The sequence below is a fragment of the Protomyctophum bolini genome (assembly GCF_963924005.1).
Source record: "Protomyctophum bolini genome assembly, chromosome: 1".
Lineage (NCBI taxonomy): Eukaryota > Metazoa > Chordata > Actinopteri > Myctophiformes > Myctophidae > Protomyctophum > Protomyctophum bolini.
In genome coordinates, this window is record NC_137862.1 from 42,959,488 (window position 1) to 42,987,139 (window position 27,652).

The 27,652-nt window shown below is 44.0% G+C and overlaps 1 protein-coding gene across 1 annotated transcript in view; it reads left to right on the forward strand.

Moving 5' to 3' along the window:
- lrrk1 (leucine-rich repeat kinase 1) overlaps positions 1-27,652 on the forward strand; it is a 99,681-nt gene that overhangs the window by 14,427 nt on the left and 57,602 nt on the right. Inside the window, exons 4-23 of the mRNA XM_080772463.1 lie at positions 2,686-2,857; positions 4,741-4,920; positions 6,609-6,769; positions 7,045-7,271; positions 7,532-7,659; positions 8,171-8,334; positions 8,432-8,569; positions 10,050-10,162; positions 10,356-10,426; positions 10,683-10,812; positions 13,024-13,136; positions 13,930-14,177; positions 15,492-15,659; positions 16,690-16,862; positions 17,429-17,552; positions 18,159-18,318; positions 18,460-18,638; positions 20,701-20,798; positions 21,638-21,809; positions 21,932-22,110. Coding sequence (XP_080628589.1) covers positions 2,686-2,857; positions 4,741-4,920; positions 6,609-6,769; positions 7,045-7,271; positions 7,532-7,659; positions 8,171-8,334; positions 8,432-8,569; positions 10,050-10,162; positions 10,356-10,426; positions 10,683-10,812; positions 13,024-13,136; positions 13,930-14,177; positions 15,492-15,659; positions 16,690-16,862; positions 17,429-17,552; positions 18,159-18,318; positions 18,460-18,638; positions 20,701-20,798; positions 21,638-21,809; positions 21,932-22,110 — 3,098 coding nt within the window. The remainder of the gene's footprint in view (positions 1-2,685; positions 2,858-4,740; positions 4,921-6,608; positions 6,770-7,044; positions 7,272-7,531; positions 7,660-8,170; positions 8,335-8,431; positions 8,570-10,049; positions 10,163-10,355; positions 10,427-10,682; positions 10,813-13,023; positions 13,137-13,929; positions 14,178-15,491; positions 15,660-16,689; positions 16,863-17,428; positions 17,553-18,158; positions 18,319-18,459; positions 18,639-20,700; positions 20,799-21,637; positions 21,810-21,931; positions 22,111-27,652) is intronic.

Sequence of the window (27,652 nt, forward strand, 5' to 3'; positions counted from 1 at the left end):
GAAACCCATGCTGGCGTGCAGTACAGTATGGGTACAGTATGAGCTGTACTGTATGGACAGTATTGGGTTTCAACGGTTTAAAAAGAGGAAGAGAGGTTTGTGTACTGTGTCAGCGAAATGGTAACCGCTCAATGCTGACCGAGACTGAGGGTGGCAGTCGATCCATATTGATTGTTTAAATTTGTTAAAAATGGACCCTGTGATGCAGTGTTGATTTTCTCAGCAAATTTAGATTTTGTTTTGTCATAGTCTTTTGATTACAAATTTCGTTTGTAAGAATTGACTTTTTTAGTCAATTAAAGCTACAGTTGATTTTGTCGACTACAATGTATGTTGGCGGTGCCTTGATGGCGTTGTAATGGCTGATTTTACACTTGGTTGCATGCTGGAAAAAGCCAATCTACAAGCTCACAACGGCTCACATTGCGAGGCGTTGTGAGCTTGTAGATTCTTCTTTTAGTTTAACAAAAAAATGTCTTAAATTTGTCACTTCACTGTGTGTGTGTGTGTGTGTGTGTCGCAGATCAAATTCTAGCACAAAGACGCGACCTCGTAACTTGATATGTTCACTGTCACCTGGGACCCCCCCCCCAAACAAAAAGACCACTGCACGCTGAATGGATGTGGATCACTGTGTGTGTGCGTCTGTGCATGTGTGCGCGCGTGCGTGCGTGCGTCTCAGATCAAATTCTAGCACAAAGACGCGTCCTGGTAACATGGTTTGAACCTGAACAACCAGTCAGTCCTCACTGACAATCTGCTGTGATTTACCAGTGGAGAATAACAAGAAACAGGATCAAAATAGAGCAGGATAACATTATGTATCTCTGCTGTTGGGAAGAAACCACCCAACACCAGGAAAATAAAAATATACGTTTTTCAGGAAATTAAGAACACCTTACACCTTAAGCCCGATCTTGTGTCAGATCGGGAGTTTTGTCGGCAAGTGCCAAAAATGCTCCCCGACAGCGTAATCGGAGCAAATATCGTGCAGTGTACGAGCCATTACTTTAGCAGACAGTTTGAGGGTCCAATGGAGTTAAGAGGTTTTATCCAAAGCACTTTTCATTGGTTCAATATTTTTGAAACAACACACAGACGTAAAGGGTGAGGGTGTTCAATAGCACTGATTCATGCAAAAAAAAAGGCTGCAACCTTCAAAGCTTAAAAATCTTGCAATCCAATTACAGTTTAGATTTATAGAAGAAGGCGAGTCCAGTTCAAAGCAATATATTCATTGCAATAATATAGCTAGTTGGATCAGTTCTTCCCATACTTTGTAGAAATTGTAGGACTATGTTCGGAGAGGGTTTTGCAACTCTTCAATCAATGTTATACTTTTACTGCTTTTCGTGAGATCAGTGTCGATCCACAAGCTCACAACGTGTCACGCTACGCCACGTCATGAGCTTGTACATCTGCTATTTTTACTTTTCAGCATGAGTGTCAAATCAGCCATTACGCGACGCCATCAAAGCAACTGTAGATTTTGGTCAAAATATTTGCATCATTGTCTAACAATGGCTGCTGTTTATGAATCAAATTACAGTCTTGTATTATCTGTATTATCTGAAAATATAGTTTGGACAAAAAAAAATCACTTTGGAAGGCACAACAGCACTTGTATAAAACTGCTGGTAAACGTTTTTTTAAGGATAGCATGCCACTTTATTTATCCATAGGCTGTGCGTGGTGTTGGTAACTTTTTAACTTTTACATATGAATTGCACGTCATCATACATAGGCCTACTGGGGCTCTTTTAAAATGTTTGTCCATGTTTTGTTTTAGTTTTTAACTTTTTTAAATAGGTATGTTTTATGTTGCATTGCCACTAACTGAGGGGAAACGGTATTTCATGTTCTGTATGTATGCAATGCAAGTACAGAAAATGACAAATCAAGTGATTCTGATTCTGGGTTTCTACACTCATGGTTGTGCTGCCATCTAGTGTACAAAGCCATGCACAACAAGGGGTTTAAGCACATTTTGAAGTCTGTTTTCTTGCTTTGATTGATAGAGCAGTGGTTTTAAACCTGTGGTTCGGGGTCCAAACATCATTTGCGGGAAGGACGGGGGGGGGTCCCTAGATGTCAGTGAAGTGTGTGTGTGTGTGTGTGTGTGTGTGTGTGTGGGGGGGTCATTTTATGCTCTCAAGAGTTAAAGTTCGTATAAGGGTCCATTTTGTTATACCACCTCTGCATCATTTTGCTGGGGACCACCTGGAACCAGAGGCGGAAAGTTCTTATAACGGCAGGGGGTTCATGCAGCCACGCCCCCTCCCCCCCCCCCCCCCCCCCCCCCCCCCAGCGGTGGAAAAAAAACTAGTTTTTTTTTTCCGGTTGGTACCTTATTTACAGTTTGTTAATGAACACAGTGTTTCAGTTCACAACGAAGAACACATTAAATTGTTTCAGCAACATTTCAACATGATCAATTATAAACAGTGGGTTCAGTCGCGCCTTTGCCAAAATGCCAGGGGGTTCAGTCGCGCCTCTGAACCCACGGAGTTTCCGCCCCTGCCTGGAACCTCACCACACTGTGTTATTTTGTCTTCTAGCTCCGCCTCCTGTGACCAAACAGTGTTATTTTGTCTTCTAGCTCCACCTCCTGTGACCCAACACTGTATTATTTTGTCTTCTAGTGCCACCTCCTGTGACCCAACACTGTGTTATTTTGTCTTCTAGCTCCGCCTCCTGGGCGTGGCCACCCAACATGGCGACCTGGACAGCGTGTGCTACCTCCTGCGCGAGGCGCGCGTCCCACTGCCCCTGGAGCCGTCGGAGAACAACCCCGCCATCCTGGCTGCCCACTACGGTCATGCCAACCTGGTCAAAGAACTGCTGGACTCTGTGCCCGGTAAGGAGGAAACATCACCACCACTGTGCATTTTCTACAGTCTTTGTTTAGGACTTTGTATAGGACTATAAGGTTTGTATATAGGGCTATAACGTTTCTCAGCCTTGCTAGCCGCACACACAAAGGCTATGGAATACTAAAGCAATAAGCCACAAGAGGTGTCATGTTACCAGGTATTTTATAATGGCTGAGAGGCGTAGTGAGTCTCCGACCCTGTCAGCCATTATAAAATACCCGGTAAGCTGGGACCTCGCGTGGCGTATTGCTTTTCTAAAATGGTTACAAACATTTAGCAATAGAAAACTATTAAATTCACAAAAGTATCTACGCTTTGCGCCCACCAGAGCGAGCCACACTTCCTTGTTTTCACACGGCCAGTCTCTGTGACGGGGGAATAGGAGGCGCTTGATGTCTTTACGAGGCCGCCCGGAGCCTCACAGTCATATGAGCACGGGCAGTGCTTCCACGCCCGCACGCCCAGGGTGTGTAAGGCAATCAAGTGCACCCCTTCCCCAGTTCAGCTACAGAGCTGCGGGATAAGCTGGGAATTATATAAAGTGATTGAAGGTGTGGCTTATCGTGAGACGGTAACCAGCCAATCAGAATCAAGTATTGGGACTAACCGTTTTAGAAATAATTTTTTGCCGCCATCAGACTTATGAACCATAACTGCATTTGTATTTTCTGTCCCACCATGGGGACCTTCCTACAGGTGGCCATCCCACCACTGCCACCAAATGTGAAGTCTGTGGGTCAAACGGTTCTCGAGTTACGTGCATTACACACACGCACGCAGAGACATGGCACATGTATAGTAGGATTTAAGCAACTTCGTTTTTAACGTTCTGAGACTGTAGAGACTGAGACTGTAGCTGTTGTGTTGGCTCTGAACCAAGGGGCCAGCTATGCACTCCAATGTTGAAGCGCTGGGCCCTAGTGGTAAGAGGAAGGACTGCAGGCCGACCCGTGGATTCTTGACGAGGAAACCCCGTGCAACCGAGCGCCCAATGTAAAGCCCAGGTGCACTCTGGGTGCACTTCCGCATTTGGACACCAAAATTTGTTGTCCAAATGCGGAAGTGAAATGCTGAATCAGCGAAAAGACGGTACTTCCGGCAGCCTTCCGGGTGCTTCAAAACGCCACTGAGCAACTTCCACTGACATGAATAGCGGAGGGGGCGGAGCTTCGCCCTAGTTTAGTCTCTATCCTTTTAATACTCTATGCTCTGAACGCACAATGAATTGCACGTGACTTTTGCTTGTAATTGGTATTGTTGACTAACCTGAACCTTGAACCTAGGAACAGTGTTGATTTTGACAGAATTTATTAAACAAAATTATTCCATATTTAAACTGAGTTTGAGACGTACAGGCCCTTTGGGGGTTCTGAGGTGATTTGAGCTACGTGTTGAGTTATTATGGACTTGATTATTATACGCAAAATAGATTAACAGTAGATAATGGTTTTCCCCAATGAGCCATCAACAAATAGACCAATTTGAAGATGGTTCACTTGGTAAACATTGAGGACACCTAATAGGACAAATAAAGGCTGAGATAAATGTCTTCGAGCACATTGAGTTTTATTTGTGGGAAATGTGCTGTACTGTATACAGTAAATCAATGTGCCTTGGCTTGTGTTTATGGAGATGTACAGGCATTTATTCATTCTGTCCTGCGTCTGTCTACACCAATGCTTCTCAACCTGGGGGTCCCTATATGACAGTGAAGTGACAATTGTGCAAAAATCTAACACACACACACACACACACACACACACACACACACACACACACACACACATACATATTAACTGGATATATGATGATTTCAGGTGTGACAGTACAGTAGAGAGTACATGCTGTATTTCCTCTCTCTCTCTAGGTCGCTGTCTCAGAGGTGACCTTCTCAACTGGATGCTGTCCACTGCGTGCCAGCAGGGTCACATGGAGGTGGTCAGGCTGCTGGTCCAGAGCTACAAGGCAGACGCGGAGGACTGTGCCATCCGCAGTGACGAGTTCGCCGTCATCACAGGGCTGCCGCTCTACGCTGCCGCACGAGCTGGTAAGGACACATGTGATTTACCACCTGGTGATTGCTTGGTGAGGAAGGACACATGTGATTTAACACCTGGTGATTGGTTGGTGAGGAAGGACACATGTGATTTACCACTTTGTGATTGGTTGCCTCAGAGCCATCTAATGTGGAGGGGGAAACCGAGCGCTCGAGCGCTGTTCATGCAGCCAAGTGTAAACAAGTAAACAAGTGTAAGGCTTAATTGGGTCGTCCACTCACAGTTAACAGTCTTTGTATTGAGTTTGTGCTTGAAATGTACTGTAATTCTGCAAACTGTTAATAAAGATTTCAATCAATCAATCAATCAGCCTGGAGAGGGACAAGCTGGAGTTTGAAATACATTGTTTTCACACCGGGGCGGCGCAAATAAGAGCAATTCCAGGCATTTGTGCAGCATGACAACTGTTTTAAAGTATTGTACAGTAACAACTAAAGTCGCTGTAATGTTTATGTTGTACGATTACTACAAAACAATCTAAAATATTGGGATTTAAGATCATTAAAGCTGGGCTGTTGCCTGGGTCCAGTGCATTTCTGTCTACTTCCGGTCCAGGTCCCTATTTGTTGTTGCCATTCTCAATATCAGTCTATGTAGGAGAGCCACCATTGGACTGAAGCCCCGTAACTCTGTCTTACTCTATGGCTCTGGGTTGCCTTAAAAACACTTCAAAGCGGCTCACTTCAAAGGAGTGGCGGTGCGCTCCACTCAAAGCACATTCTTGACGTTAAACTGTGTTCACATTCTTGACAATATACATGACCAAAAAAACGTGTTTCAACCTAGTGCCGCTGCTTTTTCAGCTTTTCCACAAATTGTGATTACGTGATTATCGTAGCCTTTCTAACAAACAAAGCCAGTGTTGGTCGGAGTAGTGTTGCAGTCTATTGTTCTGTTACCCGCGTGTCTTATTGTTTAGACTTTATAAGGCATACAACCATTAATTATTAACTATTGAGTGAATAACCCTGGGACTACGCCATACGTTGACTAATTGAAGAGCAACGTAAACTCTTTTGTCATTATTATTCTTAGCTTCAGTTTGTTCAAGGACACACACAGGTTCACGTTTTATCAGGCAGTAGAGCAAAAACCATAAATAGGCGGAGAGAGACTGACTGAATCATGGATCAAAATATAACATGTTTATTTATCCTATACATGGTCACTCTAATATGGTCAATAAATACAATATCCTACTCGAAAATACCGCACTCTGTAACACCACTCCTGGTCCTGGCTCGTCCACAGATAGATCAGCTCACTCCATTCTCCCCGTCATCACCAGCTTGGTCACACACGAGCCCTCTCTCTCTCGAGTCGTATCGTGGTGTGCCAACCGATCTCTGACTCCGGCTCTCTCTCTCTCTCTAGGTCCTTCTGTCAACTCTTGACACGCTCACCAGAGTAGCACACACACACACACACACACACACACACACACACACACTCAACACCAGAGTAGCACACGCACCCTTTCCCTTCAAGTGCCTCTTTTATCTGGGGTCAATGTCAATTGAAAGCTCCTCCTCCGTTCCCCACCTGACAGCCATCAGTCAATGACGCTGACGTCATTGACATTGTCATCGTAAGTCTCTGTTCACACATAAGTGTGTGTGTGTGTGTGTGTGTGTGTGTGTGTGTGTGTGTGTGTGTGTGTGCGCGTGCGTGCGTGTAGGTAATGAGGGGATAGCGTGGTTCCTCCTCCACAACGGAGCAGGGTTCTCCTCATACACCCTCATGGACCATCCTGTCTTCAGCAAACATCTCCTCAGACAGAAGATACAGGACTCGTCCTCCTCTTCCTCTGTGGAAGACGAGGCCGCAGAGGAGGACCAGGTGCGTCTATGTACACTTGTACAGCAGTGCTTTTCAACCCTTTTCATGTCAGGATGGCCGCAGATGGCCTACTTGTGTGCAAGGCGCAAGTTGGCAGCTCGACAGAGTGCATTTCTAGTTTCTGTTTTGTTTTAACCAAATCATTTTGTTGTGTAGTTCCTGTGTGGGAAGTGAATGTGATGGGTCTTCACGACAAGACACGACAATAAAGACTCATTAATTAATTAATGAATTCATTCATTCATCCATTCATCCATTCATCCATTCACGCGCAGGCCGTCAGCGTGTGTTGGAGCGGTCTGAAGCTGCCCTGGTTGGAGCTGGACTGGTTCATGGACGTGTCCAGTCGTGTCACCCGTCTGGACCTGTCGTCCAACAGGCTGGCAGCGCTGCCCTCCGTGGTGCCCTGGGGACTGCTCCGACTGCAGAGCCTGGACCTCTCCGACAACCTGCTGAAAGATCTGCCTGCTGCGCCCAGCTCCCTGGAGGTTCTCTGTACCGGGTAAACACCTCCTAATAGTGCAGGCGTTTTGGGAAATGTCCCAGAACAAATTGCAACAGAAATGCTTCCAACTGTTTTTTTGTTTCATAAATATGTTCGTAACAACATATCAAAAGTCCTAAGAAGTGGTGGAACATTATTGAAAAATGCAAAAAAATAGGCAATGGTAGTATGGTGCCTTTAACAACCTATATAAGGCAACATTTTCAAAGTTTCATTCCGCTTGAAGTGTCATGATGTTCTCGTCTTTTCTCTTTCAGTTTACGTCAGTTGATTCTCTCTCAGAACCAGCTGACCTCATTGCCCACGGGACTGCTTCATCTCACCCACATCCAGAGACTCATAGCTTCCAAGAACCAGCTCGCCTCCCTGTTCCACATCCCTGAAGGTATGTTCTCAGCATTATTACACTGTACTACGCACTAGTACTCGCTGTAGTGTCAATATAAATCACTCCCTGAAAGTAAAAGAAGAAAACAGTCCCCATCTCTCCAGCTCTTTAGTAAACACAAAGTACATTGTTTGGATTTTGTGACAATTTCAATAATGTATTTTTTGTGACTCACAGAGCCGGAGAGATGGAGCGATTCCTGTTACTGAACAAACACTATACTGTAGCAACTATCACAATATAGATCCTTTCAACACTTAAAAATATCGCTTGCCTTACCTCCCTTTAAATGAATATTGGCATATTCATTCATTAATTTATTCATCTAAACGGCATTATTACATGTAGAGTTAAAAGCAGTAGAGCTTGTGTATCTTGTAGGTCTGCTATTTTTGAACCACTGACATAGAAACATAGCTTTTTCAGAAAACTGTCAGGATGTAGAAGACATTTTTAGAATCTGATCTCAGGTCAGAATGGGTTAAGCTATGCTTTGTTCCATCATCAGCCACCAACTGGATCGGTCTCCGTAAGCTGGAGGAGCTGGACGTCTCTGACAACTGTCTGACCGTCCTGCCGACGGCCGTCACTCACTGCTTCAAATCCCTGCGCATCCTCAATGTCTGCCGTAACAAGCTCTCCGCGTTCCCAGACCCATGGGCCTGCCCCCTGGTAGGTATCTGTTGTTTCCACCACCTTCCCAGACCCATGGGCCTGTATCTGTTGTTTTACCACCTCTCTCTCTCTCTCTCTCTCTCTCTCTCTCCAGAAACAGTGCAGAGCCTCTTCCAACGTCATAGAGAGTCTTCCTAACACCATGTCTATCTTCTGGAGGACTCACCTGAATGAGGTGGACTTCTCAGACAACCTCATTAAGGAGCTGCCCTCGTATATATTTGAGCTGGAGGTATTTTCTATTGACTTTACTGAGCAGTGTGCAATGTGCATTGAGGAGGCCGTGACAATTCTTGTCAAATATTTCTAATGTCAAATATACTCTTACTGGTTTAAATGCAGGTTAATGTGAATTCATAATTCATTCTGATCTGGTTTAAATACAGCTCAATGTGAATTCATTCTGATCTGGTTTAAATACAGCTCAATGTGAATTCATTCTGATCTGGTTTAAATACAGCTCAATGTGAATTCATTCTGATCTGGTTTAAATACAGCTCAATGTGAATTCATTCTGATCTGGTTTAAATACAGCTTAATGTGAATTCATAATTAATTCTGATTAAATACAGCTTAATGTGAATTAATTCTGATATGGTTTAAATACAGCCTAATGTGAATTCATTCTGATCTGGTTTAAATGCCGCTTAATGTGAATTCATAATGTTCAGTGGCCGGTGGAGGTGACATTAGACACTTATGTCTACAGAAATACATTGTGTGATTCTTTAAAACACCACAAGATGGTGCTGTTGCAACAGTGACATTTTACTCATGCTTTTTCCTCCTTAAAGCACCAGGAAAGGGACTCTAATAATGATATAATAAAATCAGTTAATTAATGATATAATAATAATAATAATAATAATTTAGTCCCCAAGCTTGTAAATCATGATTCTGATTTTGATTCTGATTCTTCAAATAGATAATTGTACATACAATTACATTAAGACAGAACAAAACATATACATAAAACAAAAGGAAAAAGAATAGTCATCATGAAACATACATAAGCTAAGAACCTAACAGTGGAATATCTATATAATGAAACTATGCATATTCACTATAGTGCTATGTCTACATAAAATGCTATCTAAGTTAGATAAGTTGCTCTTTGCGTACGCCTGTACGGTGGTCGAGGCTAGGGCAAGTGCTACGGGCTAAAATGGAGTCTGAAGGGCTGGGTTTTCAGATTACGGCGGTGGTTTAATTATGTTTTGTAATCATCCCGGTAATTAAAATCTAGAAAGTAAAGTTGTCAAATAATTGTAGTGGAGTAAAAGTACAATATTTGTATCTGAGATGTAGTGGATTAGAAGTAAAAGTTGGAAATTCCCAAGTACTGTATTATACTGTATTCATTTTTGAGGGTCGCCAGACCCTCCTATATACAGGTTTAATGGTTGTCTTTAGTTCAATGTTTGTTTTGTAAACGCCATTGACAATGAAGGGAAAATGTACGTCATAATGTGCCTCATTACGTCATATTGTTTGTTTTAACTCACTATTACATCACCTAATCAACATGAGTTACACACTAATATATTAGCGCCCCTCACTTCACACGGGTGTAATTTTTTAATAAACATATGAGAAACTTGAACTGAATGATAGTAAGAATACATTATATATTATATATAATATTTCTCCACCTCTACCTTCCTTCCAGTCTGTGGTGTCTCTGATACTGTGTCTTCCTTGTGTCTCTCCAGTCTGTGGTATCGTTGAGACTGTGTGGGAATCAGATCTCAGCTCTCCCAGCGCCCAACAAGTGGAAGTGTTCTCTGCTCCGAATGCTGGACCTGTCCAGGAACCAGCTAGGCAGGTTTGTAGGTCCATATTACCTCTTCTCTTCTAGGCAGGTAGGTGGATGACATTATACCCCCAACACACCATCCCTGATAAAAAGCTTAAATAAATGAACATTGGACTCTCAACTCCTAAATTAAAGACCTTTTTATATGCATTCACAACTGTTTATATCAGCTGACTAAGGTTTTAATTTGTGACTTAATTAGAAGTGAGGAGGGACCCAAAACCAGGAGGCTGGCCTTTCTGACCACGTGGAGCCGGAGGGACCCTGACCCAGGTACTGTATATAATGTTTGGGGGTCCTTGACATACAATAGTTTGAGAACCACTGATATAGAAACATAAGGTTTTTCACAATACATTTTGTAGAATCTGGTCTCCGGTCCTGATGGGATAAACGTGTGTGTGTGTGTGTGTGTGTGTGTGTGTGTGTGTGTGTGTGTGTCTGTGTGTGTGTGTGTGTGTGTGTATACATGTGTGTGTGTGTGTGTGTGTGTGTGTGTGTGTGTGCGTCATTGTCTCTCTCTTGGCAGTGAGTGCGGTGGAGTTTCCGATCATCCTGCGTGACTCTCTGGAGGTTCTCTTCCTGAACGACAACCATCTGGACTGTGTCCCTCAGTCCGTGTGTGGTCTGACCACGCTGTCTGAGCTCTATCTGTCCAAGTACGCGCACACACACGCACAAATGTTTTATTTGCAAGGACCACCTCAACTCTGAGAGTGTAATTTGGTTCCATGTTGAACACTCTCAGAGTTACAGACCTGCTTTGGTCATTCAGGGCCAGCTCCACCAGGCCGAAGGCATGGGGAGAGAGTATGTTTTGCACTCTGTCTGTGTGTGTGTGTGTGTGTGTGTGTGTGTGTGTGTGCACCAGCTAATCTCCGGCATTGTTGGCCCGATCAATGCCAACTCCCTGGATGCCAACGATGAAGCTCTGCCCCACATTTTCCAGAACGGCCTGTTATAGCCCCACCAGGAGGCCGACTGTTGCAAAACACATCTTTTGCTATTACTCCTCCAGATTCTGTCCAAAATCCCGCAAATCGTTACACAGTATCTCTATAGTCATGTGCTCAAGACGGAGCTGCCCGATATTTTATATTCCATAGTAAAGGTCCCCTCACACCTAGCGCGTTTTTCGGATATAGCTTCGGATATCGGTTTGCCCAAAAATGCGTCCAGTGTGCAACCACCTATTGGCTAAGTTTGCAGGATTGGCCAGTTTTGAACAAAAAGCCTCAAATCATGAACACAGCGTGCAATTTACGTGAAATCTTTCACAGACTTTCCTACTAGGCTGAGGAATATATCCCACCCTTTACACATTGGCCTGTTATAGCACCAGCAACAGGTGGATTTTTGCAAAACACATTTTTGGAACAAAATGCCTCAAATCATCCAATTGCCATCAAAGGCATAAGAAGAAATGGCACGCTTTTCACATTGGCCTATTATAGCGCCACCAGGAGGCCACAACCTGACCTGCCCTGGTGGTGACCTGTGCCCTGAGGGGCACTTTTCCTAGTTGTCTGCTCCTTGTGTATGTCCATGGCACAAATTGGAATTTTGGCAAAAATGTCCACCACAAGATGGCGATGACCCTTTTTATGACATTTTACAATGGTGAGGTATTTCTACTCCACTACATGTCAGAGGCAGATATTGTACTTTTACCCCACTACATTTATTTGAAAACTTTAGTTACTAGTTACTCTGTAGATTTGTATTAATATTACCCACTTCAGTCCTATATACATTTCAGCCATTTGAAAATATGCTATTTTCAAAAGATGTTTAAACATTGAATTTTTCAATGTTTTTCAATGAATTTTCATGCACTTTTTTTTTGCATTTTGAATACCGGACTTTTACTTGCAAGTTGCAACAGAGTAGTTGTACATTGCAGTATTTTTACTTGTGAGTAAAAGGCTTTACATAGATTGTGCATTACATTCACACCGATGGCAGAGGAAACCATGCAAGGCACCACACCGGGAGCAATTAGGGGTTCAAGGACACTTCTGGCTCTGGGGGAGCCCGGGTTCAAACTGGGAACCTTGCGGTTGTCATCCGGTCACTCTACCACTGCCACCCGTACTTTTTTCACCCACAGCTGCTGTGTATCATATGAGTGTAGCTCTCTGTAGATCGTCCTCAGTCGAGCCCTCCATGCTGCGACCACAGCTGCTGTATCACAATGAGCGTAGCGAATGGGTGAGAATCTCTCAAAAGGCTTCTCACAGAGATTGGATTGTTCTGGAACATGGATGCCAAAAAAAAAAGGATTTATATCGGAGCATCAACAAGTTCCCCTTTGAGTTTTTTTTCTTTTGTTTTGTTTGGTTTTTCTCCTCCTTTTGGGGTAAGCCAACCAAAGCTACTACATTTCCTCCCAGTGCAATCCCCTATAGCTACTGTGTGCTGACTGCTGAATTTAATAAAAAACGTTTTTTTCTTTTATCATTTTATCTCTCTTTTTTATTTCTCTGACCACATTATCCTCATGTAATAAGGGTAACCTTAAAACACACAACATTTATTTTCCCCTGCCGTAATCATGCTGTAATCCTGGTCTCTAAACTACTTAGGTTTAACCGTTTAGACATAGTTTACTGAGGATAAGGTTAGAAATAGGTTACGTTTAACCGTTTAGGCATATTTTACCGAGGTTACGTTTAGAAATACCAGGAATTTATCTGTTATGAGAACAGTAATCCAGGTATCTCTCCAACAGTAATCCAGGTTTCTCTCCAACAGTAATCCAGGTTTCTCTCCAACAGTAATCCAGGTATCTCTCCAACAGTAATCCAGGTTTCTCTCCAACAGTAATCCAGGTATCTCTCCAACAGTAATCCAGGTTTCTCTCTCCTCAGTAATCCAGGTATCAGAGAGCTCCCGGTGGAGTTGGGTCATCTCTCCAACCTGTGGCAGCTGGACATCGAAGACCTGAACATCATGAACGTCCCTCTGGAAGTCAGGAAAGAAGGTAGAGAACAACCTGACCCTGAGGTCTTCTCCTTGCTTAAAAGGATCCTTGGCTAATAATACTTATAATATGCCTTAATACAGTATGATTGCCCTCTATAACTACATTTTACATTTAAAAACACCTATATTTTATTTATTTTAGAAACGGTTCATATTTTGTTCAAGGGGGACAATGCCCGTCGCATGTTAATGATGTAATTTGTCCATGTGTGGTCCAGCTCTATGGGTTTTATGGAATGCATATGCAAATAAAACATTTAAAATATTGGTTTGATGCTCATATTAAGTAGGAAGTATTATCTTGGTTTTTATGTGCACATGCATTCCATGCATACCATAGGGCTGGATCACACATGAACAAATGACATCATCAACTTGCGATGGGTTTTGTCCCGCTTGAGTAAAACTATTTCTGAAGTGAATAAAACATTTAAGTGTTTTTTGTTTTATTTTAGTTATATGTATGTATTAAGGCTTATTACTTAGGCAGGCATCATTTTCAGACTTTCAAGAGCAGCTAACATCTTAAAGGGCCACTTCACCCCTTTTGCAACCAGATCTAATTTTAATGATGTTTGGGAGACAAGAAACACTTTCCTGGGGTTTTTATGTGGGTAATATGTGTTTTTAGATATTTCAGTATTTCAAAGTATATTTCAATGTAGTAGAAATTTTGTCCAGCAATGATTTTCCTGTAAAGGTCCACTGTTTAAAAACTAATAATGCTGTGGTATGGTATAAAAAGTGCAGTCCTCTCACATGGTCAACTGACCGTCCGTCCGTCTGCTCAGGTCCGATGTCCGTCATGGCGTTCCTGCGAGCTCACCTCCGCAAGGCGGAGCCCTGCAAGCTGATGAAGCTGCTGCTGATTGGTCCTCCGCGGCAGGGGAAGTCCGCCCTCCTGGAGGCGTTGCAGACCGGAAGGGCCGCCCACTTCTTCAGCCCTCCGGAACGCAGCATCGCCACGTCCGTCTGGGAGCTGGACACGCCCACCGGGGGTGGAGCCAAGGGCAGCGGAGGCGGGGCCAAGAGCAGCAGCGTGAGTGAGGGGGAAAACACACTGACACTAGATGGTTTAGTTTTAGTCACATTTTAGTCATCTGAAAAGTTTTAGTTAGTGTCTAGTCGATTAAATATCCGACTAAATATACAGTTGATTTTGTCGACAAAAGTGTATTTTGGCGGGCTGTGAATGGCGTCCACTAGTCCCTCCGTAACATTTTAGTCTAGTTTATATTTGTCGACAAAATTGTCAATATATTTAGTCATCATAACTTTGTTAATAAATAAATACTAGCAGCTATATATATCTACCAGCACCAACCCTTACCCCTTATTATCGCTAAAACTATTTGACATTTTTTAATGTGTGCAAGGACTGTTCTGATGTGACCTCTGTGTGTCGTGTGACAACACAAGGACTGTTCTGATGTGACCTCTATGTGTCGTGTGACAACACAATGACTGTTCTGATGTGACCTCTGTGTGTCGTGTGACAACACAAGGACTGTTCTGATGTGACCTCTGTGTGTCGTGTGACAACACAATGACTGTTCTGATGTGACCTCTGTGTGTCGTGTGACAACACAAGGACTGTTCTGATGTGACCTCTGTGTGTCGTGTGACAACACAAGGACTGTTCTGATGTGACCTCTGTGTGTCGTGTGACAACACAAGGACTGTTCTGATGTGACCTTTGTGTGTTGCGTTACAACAGAAGGACTGTTCTGATGTGACCTCTGTGTGTCGTGTGACAACACAAGGACTGTTCTGATGTGACCTCTGTGTGTCGTGTGACAACACAAGGACTGTTCTGACCTGTGTGTTGAGTGACAACACAAGGACTGTTCTGATGTAACCTCTGTGTGTTGAGTGACAACAGAAGGACTGTTCTGATGTGACCTCTGTGTGTCGTGTGACAACACAAGGACTGTTCTGATGTGACCTTTGTGTGTTGCGTTACAACAGAAGGACTGTTCTGATGTGACCTCTGTGTGTCGTGTGACAACACAAGGACTGTTCTGATGTGACCTCTGTGTGTCGTGTGACAACACAAGGACTGTTCTGATGTGACCTGTGTGTTGCGTTACAACACAAGGACTGTTCTGATGTGACCTCTGTGTGTCGTGTGACAACACAAGGACTGTTCTGATGTGACCTCTGTGTGTCGTGTGACAACACAAGGACTGTTCTGATGTGACCTCTGTGTGTCGTGTGACAACACAAGGACTGTTCTGATGTGACCTCTGTGTGTCGTGTGACAACACAAGGACTGTTCTGATGTGACCTCTGTGTGTCGTGTGACAACACAAGGACTGTTCTGATGTGACCTTTGTGTGTTGCGTTACAACAGAAGGACTCTGCGGTGTCGTTCAACGTTTGGGACATCGGCGGGCCGGCCAACATGTCCACCGTCAACCAGTGCTTCTTCACCGACAAGGCTCTGTACGTGGTGATCTGGAACCTGGCCATGGGGGAGGAGTCTGTGGCCAGCCTGCAGGCCTGGCTGCTCAACATAGAGGTGAGTCTGATGGTCTGGAACTTGGCCATGGCTGCTCAACATAGGTGAGGGTAGAAGACCCTCCACTACACGTCGGGTCTCACTACGCCTCTCAGCCATGGTAAAATAAACGGTAACCTGAGACCTCTTGTGGCTTATTGCTTTAGTATTTGATGCATTACCATGTGTTGTTCTTGCTGACTGTAAATCGCTCTGGATTAAGTGTCGGCGAAATGCCTGAATTGTAAATTGGACGAAAGCCATTACCAAAAATGTCCTAAGAGTTCTACACTGCCACAATGCAACCATTGATCAGCACACTGACACCTGCAGTGAGTTAGTAGATGAGGCGACGATGACGCAAATGTAAGCGGTTGGTTCCTGCGGTCTTTGCAAAACCAGAACATTTCTTATAAATCAGATCCCCTCCTACTGGAAATCCAAACGTGACCACCTTATTGGCTAAGAATCAGAACCCCTCCCACTGGAAATACAAATGTGACCACCTTATTGGCTAACAGTGACACATCTCTGAGTCACGTAAAAAAAAACACCCGTGTGAACTGAGTGGTGCAACTCAGTGTGGGGGTCCCCAGGAACATCCAGACTCTACTCTCTACTGTACTGTGCACTGGATATAGTTAAAAAAAATGCTTTTGAATACTTGAGTATTTACTTGAGTATGACCAGAGGGAGGCAGTATAGAGACCAGGACTGTCCCGGATGTTTAAGTGAATGTTCTGCTTCGTCTGCATCTTTTGAATACAATTTAATTTAGTTTTAGTCATATTGTAGTCATCTGATTATTTTTTCTTTTTTCGATTTAGTTGACTAAATATCATAACCAAACATAAAACCAAGCATGAAATGACTTGTCTTACGGCCTATTCATACTACAGTTCTAGGTGATAAGGTGACCACTGAAATGGTGGTTAGTAAGCTTGTAGATCAACTATTTCCGCTATTTTTTAAACCTGTTTGATAACGTACGGACATTATTTAACGATCGACGGATTATGCCAACAATAATTGTTGTTCATCTCAAATGAAGGCCCGCGCTCCCAACTCCGCGGTGGTGGTGGTGGGAACGCACCTGGACCTCATCGACACCAAGTTCCGTACGGAGAGGATCGCCACGCTGAGAGCCTTCATCCTGGCGCTCTGTCGCTCGCCCTCCGGAGCGCGGGCGACCGGCTACCCCGACGTCACCTTGAAGCACCTGCAGTCAGTACACACACACACACACACACACACACACACACACACGCACACGCACACGCACACGCGCACGCGCATGCGCACGCGCACACACATACACACACATATACCGGGTACCCCAATGTCATCTGGAAGCACCTGCAAATTTGCAATCAGTACACTCACCCACACATGCACACACACAGGCACGCACTGACATTTTCAAATCAAAGCCGAGTCACTTTGGAGCAATTGGGAGAAGTTTAATAGCCTGCTAAATTTAAAACAAAATGCCAGCAGGGATAAAATGCCATGAACAAGAAAGCAAAGCAAAATCAGTGTATATGAACTGATTGTATGCGTGTCTGTTTGTCTGTGCGTGTGTGTCTGTTTCTGTGTGTGTGTGTGTCTGTCTGTTTGTCTGTGTGTGCGTGCATGCGTGTCTGTTTGTCTGTGCGTGCGTGCATGCATGCGTGTCTGTTTGTCTGTGCGTGCGTGCATGCGTGTCCGTTTGTCTGTGCATGCGTGTCTGTTTGTCTGTGCGTGCGTGCATGCGTGTCTGTTTGTCTGTGTGTGTCTGCGTGTGTGCGCAGTGAGGTGTCATGTAAGACTCTAGAAGGCGTGGAGGGTCTAAAGAAGCTGATCTATCGGGTGTCTCTCAACATGAAGGACAACAGCATCACCTCCACCAGCGGAAACAGACTGGTGGGACGGCTGGTGAGACCTACACACACACACACACACACACACACACACACACACACACTTTAGTACTGTAGAGAGCAGTGGTTTTCAACAGTTTTCATTATTTATTCAGCATTTGAGCCACGGAACCACCATTTGATGACATTTAGTTGGATAAGACTTTGTCCACAATTCCATGCTGTATTGATGTTTGTACCATCAGGAGAGATAACAGACAAACGTTGATCAAAATAACAATTCTTCTACATTCTATGATTGTGTAGAGTAGACTACTGGTAAATTAAGCTGCCACCATGTGTTCATTAGTGATATCGCATGGCTGCCGAGGCAGATGTGGGCAGATTACTACTTATGCGCTTAAAATGCTTCTGCAGAAAAAGCCAATGTTAGCAATTTGCACACAATATCTATCTTAATCCAGAAACATTAATATTGTAATCGCGATTCATAGAAAAATCTGAAATTGTTCTAAAAGGTCTATGAACTACCAGATCTCTAGAAGCTACCCGACTCTGTTATCTCTCTAAACCAGATCTCTAGAAGCTACATGACTCTGTTGTCTATGAACCAGATATCTAGAAGTAGAAGCTACCTGACTCTGCTCTAATTGATCTGTAGATCCCTCGGAGCTACCTGGCCCTCCAGGAGGCGGTCATCTCGGAGCGGCTCAGACGAGACTCTGAGGACGAGGTCCAGTATCTGACCGACGCCCAGCTGGACCTCCTGATCCAGAACAACCCAGGAAGTGACATCATAGACTACGAGGACCTGCAGACTGGTACTAGCTGCTGTTTGTTGCCCAACATTGTTGTCCGACATTCCCAGCCCGTGTTATTGAAGAAAAACATCTCGCTCAGTCCAAAGCTGGTTGGAGGACATTGAGCACATAATGACATCTTGTCTCATCCATCCAACGCAGCCATCAGCTTCCTGATCGAGACGGGAACCCTGCTGCACTTCCCCGACACCAGCCACGGTCTGTGCACGCTGTACTTCCTGTGTCCCGTCTGGCTGTCGGAGTGTCTGGAGAGGATCATCCACCTCAAGTCGTCTCGCTCCGTGGCCAGGAACGGACTGATCCGCACGGAAGACCTCAGGGTAAGAAAGTACTCGCATGTTTTACTTAAGTAAGAGTTAAGTACAGTAAATGTCCGGAATTCAAAAATCTACTAAAAGTATAGGGCCAGAGCCCTATACTTTTAGTAGTTTCGCTCAGAACAGATTATTCTGGTTGACGCTTGTATGACGCACACGCAATGAATTCAGGTCCATTCCAGCTGTAAGTTTTACCGTTTATTCAGTCACCACACGTAAGTCACAACTGTTCCCAGGCTTTTAGCTATAACTAAATGTGGCTTAATGTTAAGGTGATAAAGGGTGCGTTTGATACGGTCAACAGAAATGTCTTCTCCCACGCTCTGTCCAACTTCCCTCACCCAAATGACAGGTAAACGCCATGAATAGGTAGAGTGGCAGCGCCCCAGCCCCGGTGACACGCCCACTACCTGTGCAGTGCCCATTAAAGTGACATACCTACGTCCATCATAAGAATTGCATTAGAATGCAAACACATTACGGCTCCTACATTCCGGCCCCTAATTATGGGAACACAATAATGACAATCATGCATTATGTAGGAGACAGTAAGAAAAGCGTTAAAGACGAGGTCTTCTTCTTTAGGCCAAAACCAAAAATCTGCCAAATAAAGGTGATATTGTCCATAACTCACTGAGTCAAGTTCGGGGGAAAACCAAAGTCATTGTTTGTGTGTGCAAAAATGTCGATCACGTGTGACAGTGTGCAAAAGTCTGTGAAGGTCAAACTTCCCTCACCCAAGAGACAGGTAAAAGCCATGAATAGGTAGAGTGGCAGCGCCCCAGCCCCGGTGACACGCCCACTATGGTTTTGGTTTCAGATGACAAAATAAACAAACTTAATACCCTAACTTGTCCATTCCTACGCGGGCGGTCAGAATTATGCTTCCATTGTAGCCTTGCAGTGCGTCGACTGTCGGAGATATCAAATACTTAAATACAATGGTTTCTTTGATTTGGGTGTCGGCTGACAAAATAACATAACCTTCAGCCTTCAACATTCCCAAACACATGTATGCTCTGCTCTCTACCTGTCCTCAAACGCGCATGACAGTGTAATACAAATAATAATGGTCAGATCGCACACAGACAGATCCGCGTCTGGTACAGCATAACACTGCTATTTATTTATTTACTGCGGAGAGAACACATGACTGATCACTCGTCACTCTCGTGGTGTTTTTCCCTGTCTCCCTGGTTCCATAATTGGATATGTCCACATGCATGTCTTCTCGTCAAGTAAGATGTAAACATTGAGAACTGTTTTGACGTGAGTGGAGGGGAGGCGGCTATTGGATCAGAACAACCGAACATTTTCTAACGTCGAATAATAATAATAATACCGCCGTCGTTCCAGAGCCATAGAGTAGAAGAGTTGTGACAAGTCAAAGATGGAAGATGGTGTACTGCAGTGACAGTATACACACCAGCGTCACTGACAAGCAAACTACAGGCTGGCAGCCAAGTAGCCTATCCTACTATCCTACATGTAGGCATGAAGATGGCGCCCAAATAAGCCAAAATCCTACCTAACGTGTCACTATGCTATCCCCCTATTGGCATCAACATGCACCTAAAGTACCAAAAGTAGAAAGTATGCGCTATTTCAAGTTTTCAAATGTATACAAATATTTTGAAAATATTATCAAATGGCCGAAATCTTTATAGGGCTGAAGTGGTTAATGTGTGTTTTGTAATAATAATCAAAGTAACTACAGTGTAGTAACTAAAGTTTTCAAATACAAAAACACATCACATATTAGGCTGCGTGGAAGTGCGTGGTATCCTGGATCCTGGATCTCACACACAAATAAAATCAGATCTATCATCTGATTTCCTGACTTATTTTGAATCCCGAAGCAGCCAGGAAATGTAATAAATTCGCACACTTTTCTGTGATAATAATGGTGAAATTATCATAGATTTAGGCAGTTTTGGACTGTGTGAAAGTATTGTACAAATACGGTATATCAGTTGCATCAGTGCATGTTCAGAGAGGTTGTTTCACTCCCATTATGCTGTCTGTTTTTGACTCCATCTCCCATCATGCTCTCTGTTTTTTCTAGATGCTGCTGGTGGGAACAGGGTTCACCAAGCAGACAGAAGAGCAGTATTTCCAGTTTCTGGCCAAGTTTGAGATAGCGCTACCGGTGGCCAACAACAGGTACTAAAAACAAATCTTATCATATTTAGTCGACTAAAACTAGGCTAACACTAAAACATTTCAGATGACTAAAATGTGACTAAAACTAAAATCTAAATTTGCAGCCATAATCAACACTGCCTCCTCCCCCCCAAGCCCACCATGTTCTAACTCTCTTCACCTCACCTCAGGGACGTGCAGAGAGTGTTAGAGAGGCAGGGGCTGGAATTCCGTAAGAGGGCACTTTTGGATAAAAACAGCAAAAATAGTAGATCTACAAGCTCACAATGCGTCGCAGCGCGATGCGTTGTAAGCTTGTAGATCTGCTGTTTTTGGGCCGCAAGTTCGCAACCGAGCAGTTTTTACCTAGTGGTAAAATTTGTTCAACGCAAAATGCTGCATTCGAGTTCAGGAGACTTTGTGAAAAAGCAATTCTCCTGAATGCTGCCTTCCAGGTATATGGCATGTAAAGGAGTGGCATCTGCATTTCTTCCACCATTGCTGTGTTCTGTTGGTAGTTTCCTGTTGCCCCACCTCCTCCCCCCCAAGCCCTCCATGTTTTAACTCTGCTGTGTTCTGTTGGTAGTTTCCTGTTGCCCCACCTCCTCCCCCCCAAGCCCTCCATGTTCTAACTCTGCTGTGTTCTGTTGGTAGTTTCCTGTTGCCCCACCTCCTCCCCCCCCAAGCCCTCCATGTTCTAACTCTGCTGTGTTCTGTTGGTAGTTTCCTGTTGCCCCACCTCCTCCCCCCCCAAGCCCTCCATGTTCTAACTCTGCTGTGTTCTGTTGGTAGTTTCCTGTTGCCCCACCTCCTCCCCCCCAAGCCCTCCATGTTCTAACTCTGCTGTGTTCTGTTGGTAGTTTCCTGTTGCCCCACCTCCTCCCCCCCAAGCCCTCCATGGACCTCCAGGGCTTCCGCCAGCACAGCGCCAACACGCTGCAGCGTCTCTTCAAGATGAGCTTCGTTCCCGCCGGCTTCTGGGAGCGCTTCATCGCCAGGATGCTCATCAGCCTCACGGAGATGGACGTCCAGGTAATTAACAAATGTAATGACGTTAACGCGTCATTAAACGTACAGTACGTCGTAATGTCAAATTATGACGGAGTATTCCACCATGTAAAATTCCTGTCCCTGTTCTTCTTGTGTTGTGGAAGTCGTTTGAGCCGAAGAGGAATGCTAGGAACCAGCGCAGCAGGAACTCTGTGATCTACAGCTTCGCTGGGACTCAGCAGAGGAACCAGAGGAACCGCTGCAGCACCTTCAGAGTCCGACGCAGCCACACCATCTACTGGAAGGAGGGGCTGCTGGTCACCTTCGATGGAGGATACCTGAGGTTAGATTAATCAACTGGTCACCTTAGATGGAGGATACCTGAGGTTAGATTAATCTGCTGGTCACCTTAGATGGGGGATACCTGAGGTTAGATTAATCTGCTGGTCACCTTAGATGGGGGATACCTGAGGTTAGATTAATCTGCTGGTCACCTTAGATGGGGGAAACCTGAGGTTAGATGAATCTGCTGGTCACCTTAGATGGGGGATACCTCATGTAGTGGTCTTCAACCCTTTTCAAATCAAGGTCCATTATTTATTCAGCATTTGAGCCACGGACCACCATCTGATGACATTTAGCCTCTCAGACCCAACACTAAAGAATATTTTGTTGTCGTTGGATAAGATGTTGTCCACAATTCCATGCTGTATTGATGTTTGTACCATTAGGAGAGATAACAGCCAAACGTTGATCAAAATAACAATTCTTCTACATTCTCTAATTGTGTAGACTTCTTGTACATTTAGTAATGCAGATTTTTAACAATAATTTAACTCTTGAGAGAGTAAAATGAAAATGTTTCATTTCACGCGCTCAAGAGTTAAAGATCCACCTGGAACCCCCTCAAGGCCCTGCACTGGTGGTCCCCGGACCACTGGTTGAAAACCAATGGTTTAGAGTAGACCATCTACTGGTCAACTTGGATGGGGATAGCTCAGGTCAGACCCGGGCCGCCGCTGGCCTAGCGGTCCAGGCGTAACATGCCACATATAGGCTCTGGCCTGACGGCATGCCGCATGCCGTTCATGACAACCTTTTCTGCGTGTCTCTCCCCTTCTCTCTCTCCCTCTTTTCTGTCAGTCTTCACTTGATACTTACCAAAAAAAACATCTTATACATATACTGTATATGCCCCGGGCCCAAAATTTATGATATAGTGTCTGGCCGGGCTGAGACTTGCGTTCCGTTAAAAATAATAATAATAATCTACGACCCCCAAGAAAGAAAGACATTTCAACTGGTAAGGCCGACGGAAAAGTGGATGTATTGAATTCAGCTCAAAGTGAACTTTACTCAGGTATCTAGTTTGTCGCTGTCCGACATTCCCTTCCCAGCCCGTGTTATTGAAGAAAAATGGGCGACATTTGCCAAAACTCAATCGAAGATAGGCGTTCGAGTGGCCATTTTCAAGATGCTTTAGGTAAGGTAAGGTAAGGTAAATGTATTTATAAAGCGCCTTTCAAAATGAATGTCACAAGGTGCTGTACAATAAATGAAATGAAATAAAACAAGAGCATCACATAGATCAACAATAAAACAACAACACAATACAGTACATTAGAGTAGTGATAAAATATATAAACGTGCAGTACAGTACATAGATAGACAAACCAGTATTACAAACCAAAGTGCTTTTGAAACGTATCGACAGATTCTGCCCTCCTTAGTGAAATTGGTAATTCATTCCATAGGGTAGGGGATACAACCTTTGTAACCTTTCTGGTTTTCGGGGGTAAAAGTATGGTAGTTGTTACGGCTATAGCCAGTAGGGCCCAGTTAGGGCCCGGCCTTAATCTTCAGACCCGTTGAGAACTCTGACCTCAGGTCTCAGGTAGCAGGGGCTACATGTTTGTAGGGCTAAAAAAAAGAAATGAAGTAGACGCCTCGAAATGTGAGTGACTCATGACTATAATTTGCTTGAAGGCCTACGCCGTGTGATTCATGTGATGGATTCAGGATTAGACCAATCTCCTCCAGATAGCTATGATTGAGTTGCAACTTTACAACCTGTGAAGGCTCATTGAGATTGATGGGGTGTTGTTTGACTAATGTGCATGGAACGCACGCACACACACACACACACACACACACACACACACACACACACACACACACACACACACATCGTGAAACAGCAGTTCATATAACGGTAGTTTCGCTTAGGAGGTGCAGTAGGCATGCTGCCAGCCTCTCGCGTTGCGCTGCGTCTCCCCCAGGCCGAGATAAGCCGTATCAGAGTAGACATAATTAATTGCATTCAGAGACGGACTTAGCACCACATCCTGTGATAATAAGATGGTCCAGTGGCGTTATGTTCCCTCTTCAAAGCAGCACACACACACACACACACACACACACACACACACACACACACCTTTATGCTGCCAGCCAGCTGCTCTGGTATAATCACAGTCGGCAGCTCTCATAGGTGCTACTGATCTTTATTTTATAGCATAGAGGTCTATGCATGAATAAGTGATGCTCCTGTACAGTATTATATCTCTCTCACGTCATGTACATTTGTGACCAGATTTGACTGGTCCATGGCCATGGTGCAGCATCCAGCTTTTCATCAGAGGAGAAGAGATTAATTTATTTATGTTTTTATCCAATATGAGTTAATAGCATAGGCAGACATACTAGCATGTATATCAAATAAATGTCAGAGCTAAAATGGACATGTTATAGCTAGGTGTAACAGAAGTGAACCTTTCGAGCTTTGGGTTAGGGTTAGTTTTCTCAACTCGCTGTTTCTCTGCAAGACATTACTACAGGCCATACAGTATCTCCAATCTGGTGGGTCAAACTGAACAACCAATATGTCCATTTGAAGCTATGTCCTTGTACTGTGTCATTCACACACCCTCTTATCAGTGTGATTGACAGGAGAGATGAACAGAGTTGCAGAGATTGGACCATTGTAATTATGGTTCATGATTCAGCCAGTGAAAGAGTAGAGCTGGACTCTGGTCTCCACATCATAAAAGGAGACCAGACCCTCCTCATAATCCACAAACACTCCCACTTTCTGGAGCTTCTCTCCTACAGGGAGGAGGACATCATGGCCAGCAGAGGCCTTGTAGTGATTTCCATTCCTCAACACTATAGTCCAGAAACCATCACCAGGATTCAGAATAGATTGGTCCCTTCCTGTTGATGGACTCTCTGGTCACTCCTATTGTCCAAGGCATTGCCCCTACAACCTGAATCTCATAGTAAAACCTTCCTGAGGAGAAGCTTTGCTTTCCTAAGGCACTAATACAATATGATAATCTCTCTTTGTTGTTTGGCAGATTCTTCAATACGTTTCCACAATGCACTTGTTGTCCATCCTCAGACATGATGTGCTGTATCAGGGTCCAGAATTACATGCACAGAGTATTGCTGAATGAGCTCAGAATCACACAGTTTCTCCATCTCTTCACTGGGTTTGATACTTTGATTCATCTCTCTCAAGCTACTGATCCTCACACTGTGTGGAATCAGCCTTTTAAGCTGTCGAGCTGCATGAAATCTCATCTCATCGGATATGACGTTAGGTTCATCCAAATATTGAGTTCCACACAGTTAAAGGCTGGATTCAAATGGGTTAGGGTTAGTGTAACTGTACAGGTTCAAGTATGTCCACGCATCATACAGATGTCTGATATTGGTTTTATTTGTGTTGCGACTTTCAACTCCTCCAGTCACCAAGACACCGTGAAAACTATAATAAGGAAACAATTACATTTTGTTCAGTTTTGAGTCCTTACACATGTGCATTCAATTGATCAAACAAAGTCCATAGTTCTACATTACAGAAATATGGAACAATCCACAACAACACATCACAATGAAATCACAAAGAATATGTACCGTGTGCGCCTTTGAACCATGTGCAGATTGATTAATATCGTCTCTCTCTCAGACGTTCCCAAAACATACAACTTTTCTCCAGGAAGTCCGTTCAACCTCTGACCCTTACTGACAGGTGACGTCATGTGAATGACATGATAACTCTGATCATGTGACTCCCTTGCTTAGGGTGCATTTTTACCTTGTAATATAACCCTTTGACATATTTGTTGCCATTCTTAAATTCTATTTATTCATAATGAAATCAACCTTTTTATCCAAGTATGATCATCATAAAACCATATTTTATATAATTGAAGTTTATACCTGAAACCACTGTCTCTCATTCTGGGACAGTTACACTCCCACCAATTACTGCAATTTAGGGTTTACATATTTATAACACATTCAGTAATTTCCTGAACCGACCTCTTAACTCTTAGGTCAAGACCTTTAACCCTCAGGTAAAAATGAAACACTTTTCCCTTTTCTTCCCTCCACATCCACACAGGTATTATAATGCCCATTTGGCACCTCTCTAAGATGGTGAATGCGACTGTTCACATTCCAATGTACTCCCACCACTGGCTTGGTTGGGAGCTTGCCAGGATCCCCCTCTGTAACTCCACTGGCTTGCTTACTGTCAGGACTTGACTCCAACACTTCTCTGTTGTTGGATATGAACTTGTGAACATGTAATCTCCTTCTCTCAGGTGTCTCCTTCATGTCTCTGTCTTCCACTGTCTCTATTTTGTTGACTGCTTCAAGGGTTCTGATGACAGCAGCTGGTGTCATTGGCAGAAGTTCCTTGACTGATATCCGATGACACAGAACAGTCGCCTCTGTCTTCTTTACTTTCTGTGGTATGCTGCCAACGATGCTCCATCCTAAGTCAGTCTTTATAGCATACGGCTCGTAGTCACCTCCTGTGATAACTCTCCGTGGTGCCAATGCTTTTGCGCAGTCAAACCCAATTAGTAACCCTACCTTGCAATCCATCAGCCCTGTCATTTCGTATGCTATGCCTTCCAGATGCTTCCACCCTTTGGCCGTCTCTGAAGTGGGAATTTGTGAACGCTCATGTGGGATAAAATCCCTGGTATAGGCTGGTGGCAAGTCAACATGACTTTCTGAGTCAACTCCTCTAACTCTTAGCCCACTAACTTTTCCACTATTAACAATGGAGTCTTTTCCCATCATAGTGGTAAGCCTTAACTTAACTGGTTCCATAACTTCCCCCATTCTCTCACACACCTCCTTGTCTACAAAGGTGTTGCTACTCTGGGTGTCCAATAGGGCATACACTAGGAGCGGCCTTGCTTCAGGGGTGGTGGTCGAAGAAAGCCATACAGGCACTATCATGGATGTGCTCCCACCATCACCTCTGTTTACACAACATGAAAGGGATGAGGTGCTTTCTTCTACTTGCTCAAGCTGAGAAGATGATTCATCTCCAACCGGACGGTTTTCATGAAGGGGTGTCGGATGGTATTTCTTACATATGTTGCAAGTGGCCTTTTGCTTGCAGGTTTTCGATACATGTCCTCTTCGAAGACATCCAAAACATAGGTTATTTTCGAATATGAACTTTTTCTTATCCTCAAGAGTCTTGTCACAGAACGTCTTGCATTTGTAGATGAAGTGGTTCTCTCCACAGCATATACATTTGACTGTGTTTGAGGAGGCTGAGGGAGATTTTACTTCCTCGTCTTCAGAAGTGTCCTCCGAACTACTCCCTCCTGCACTGTGTGTCTTTGCCACCGTTTTTGGCTCATCTCTGGTACTTAAGTTTGTGACCAACACGTTTGCCTTTGGATGCGTAATGTCTTTGGATTGCCTCTCTTCCATATGTTTCAGCGCATGCAAGGAGCTCACTGGATTGCATGCAATATATGCTTCTTGTGCTATAAACTCTGCAAATTCTTTGAAACTAGGGTAATCCTCATTTTCTTTCAGGCATTTTGAGACTATGCGATTCCACCGAGAGG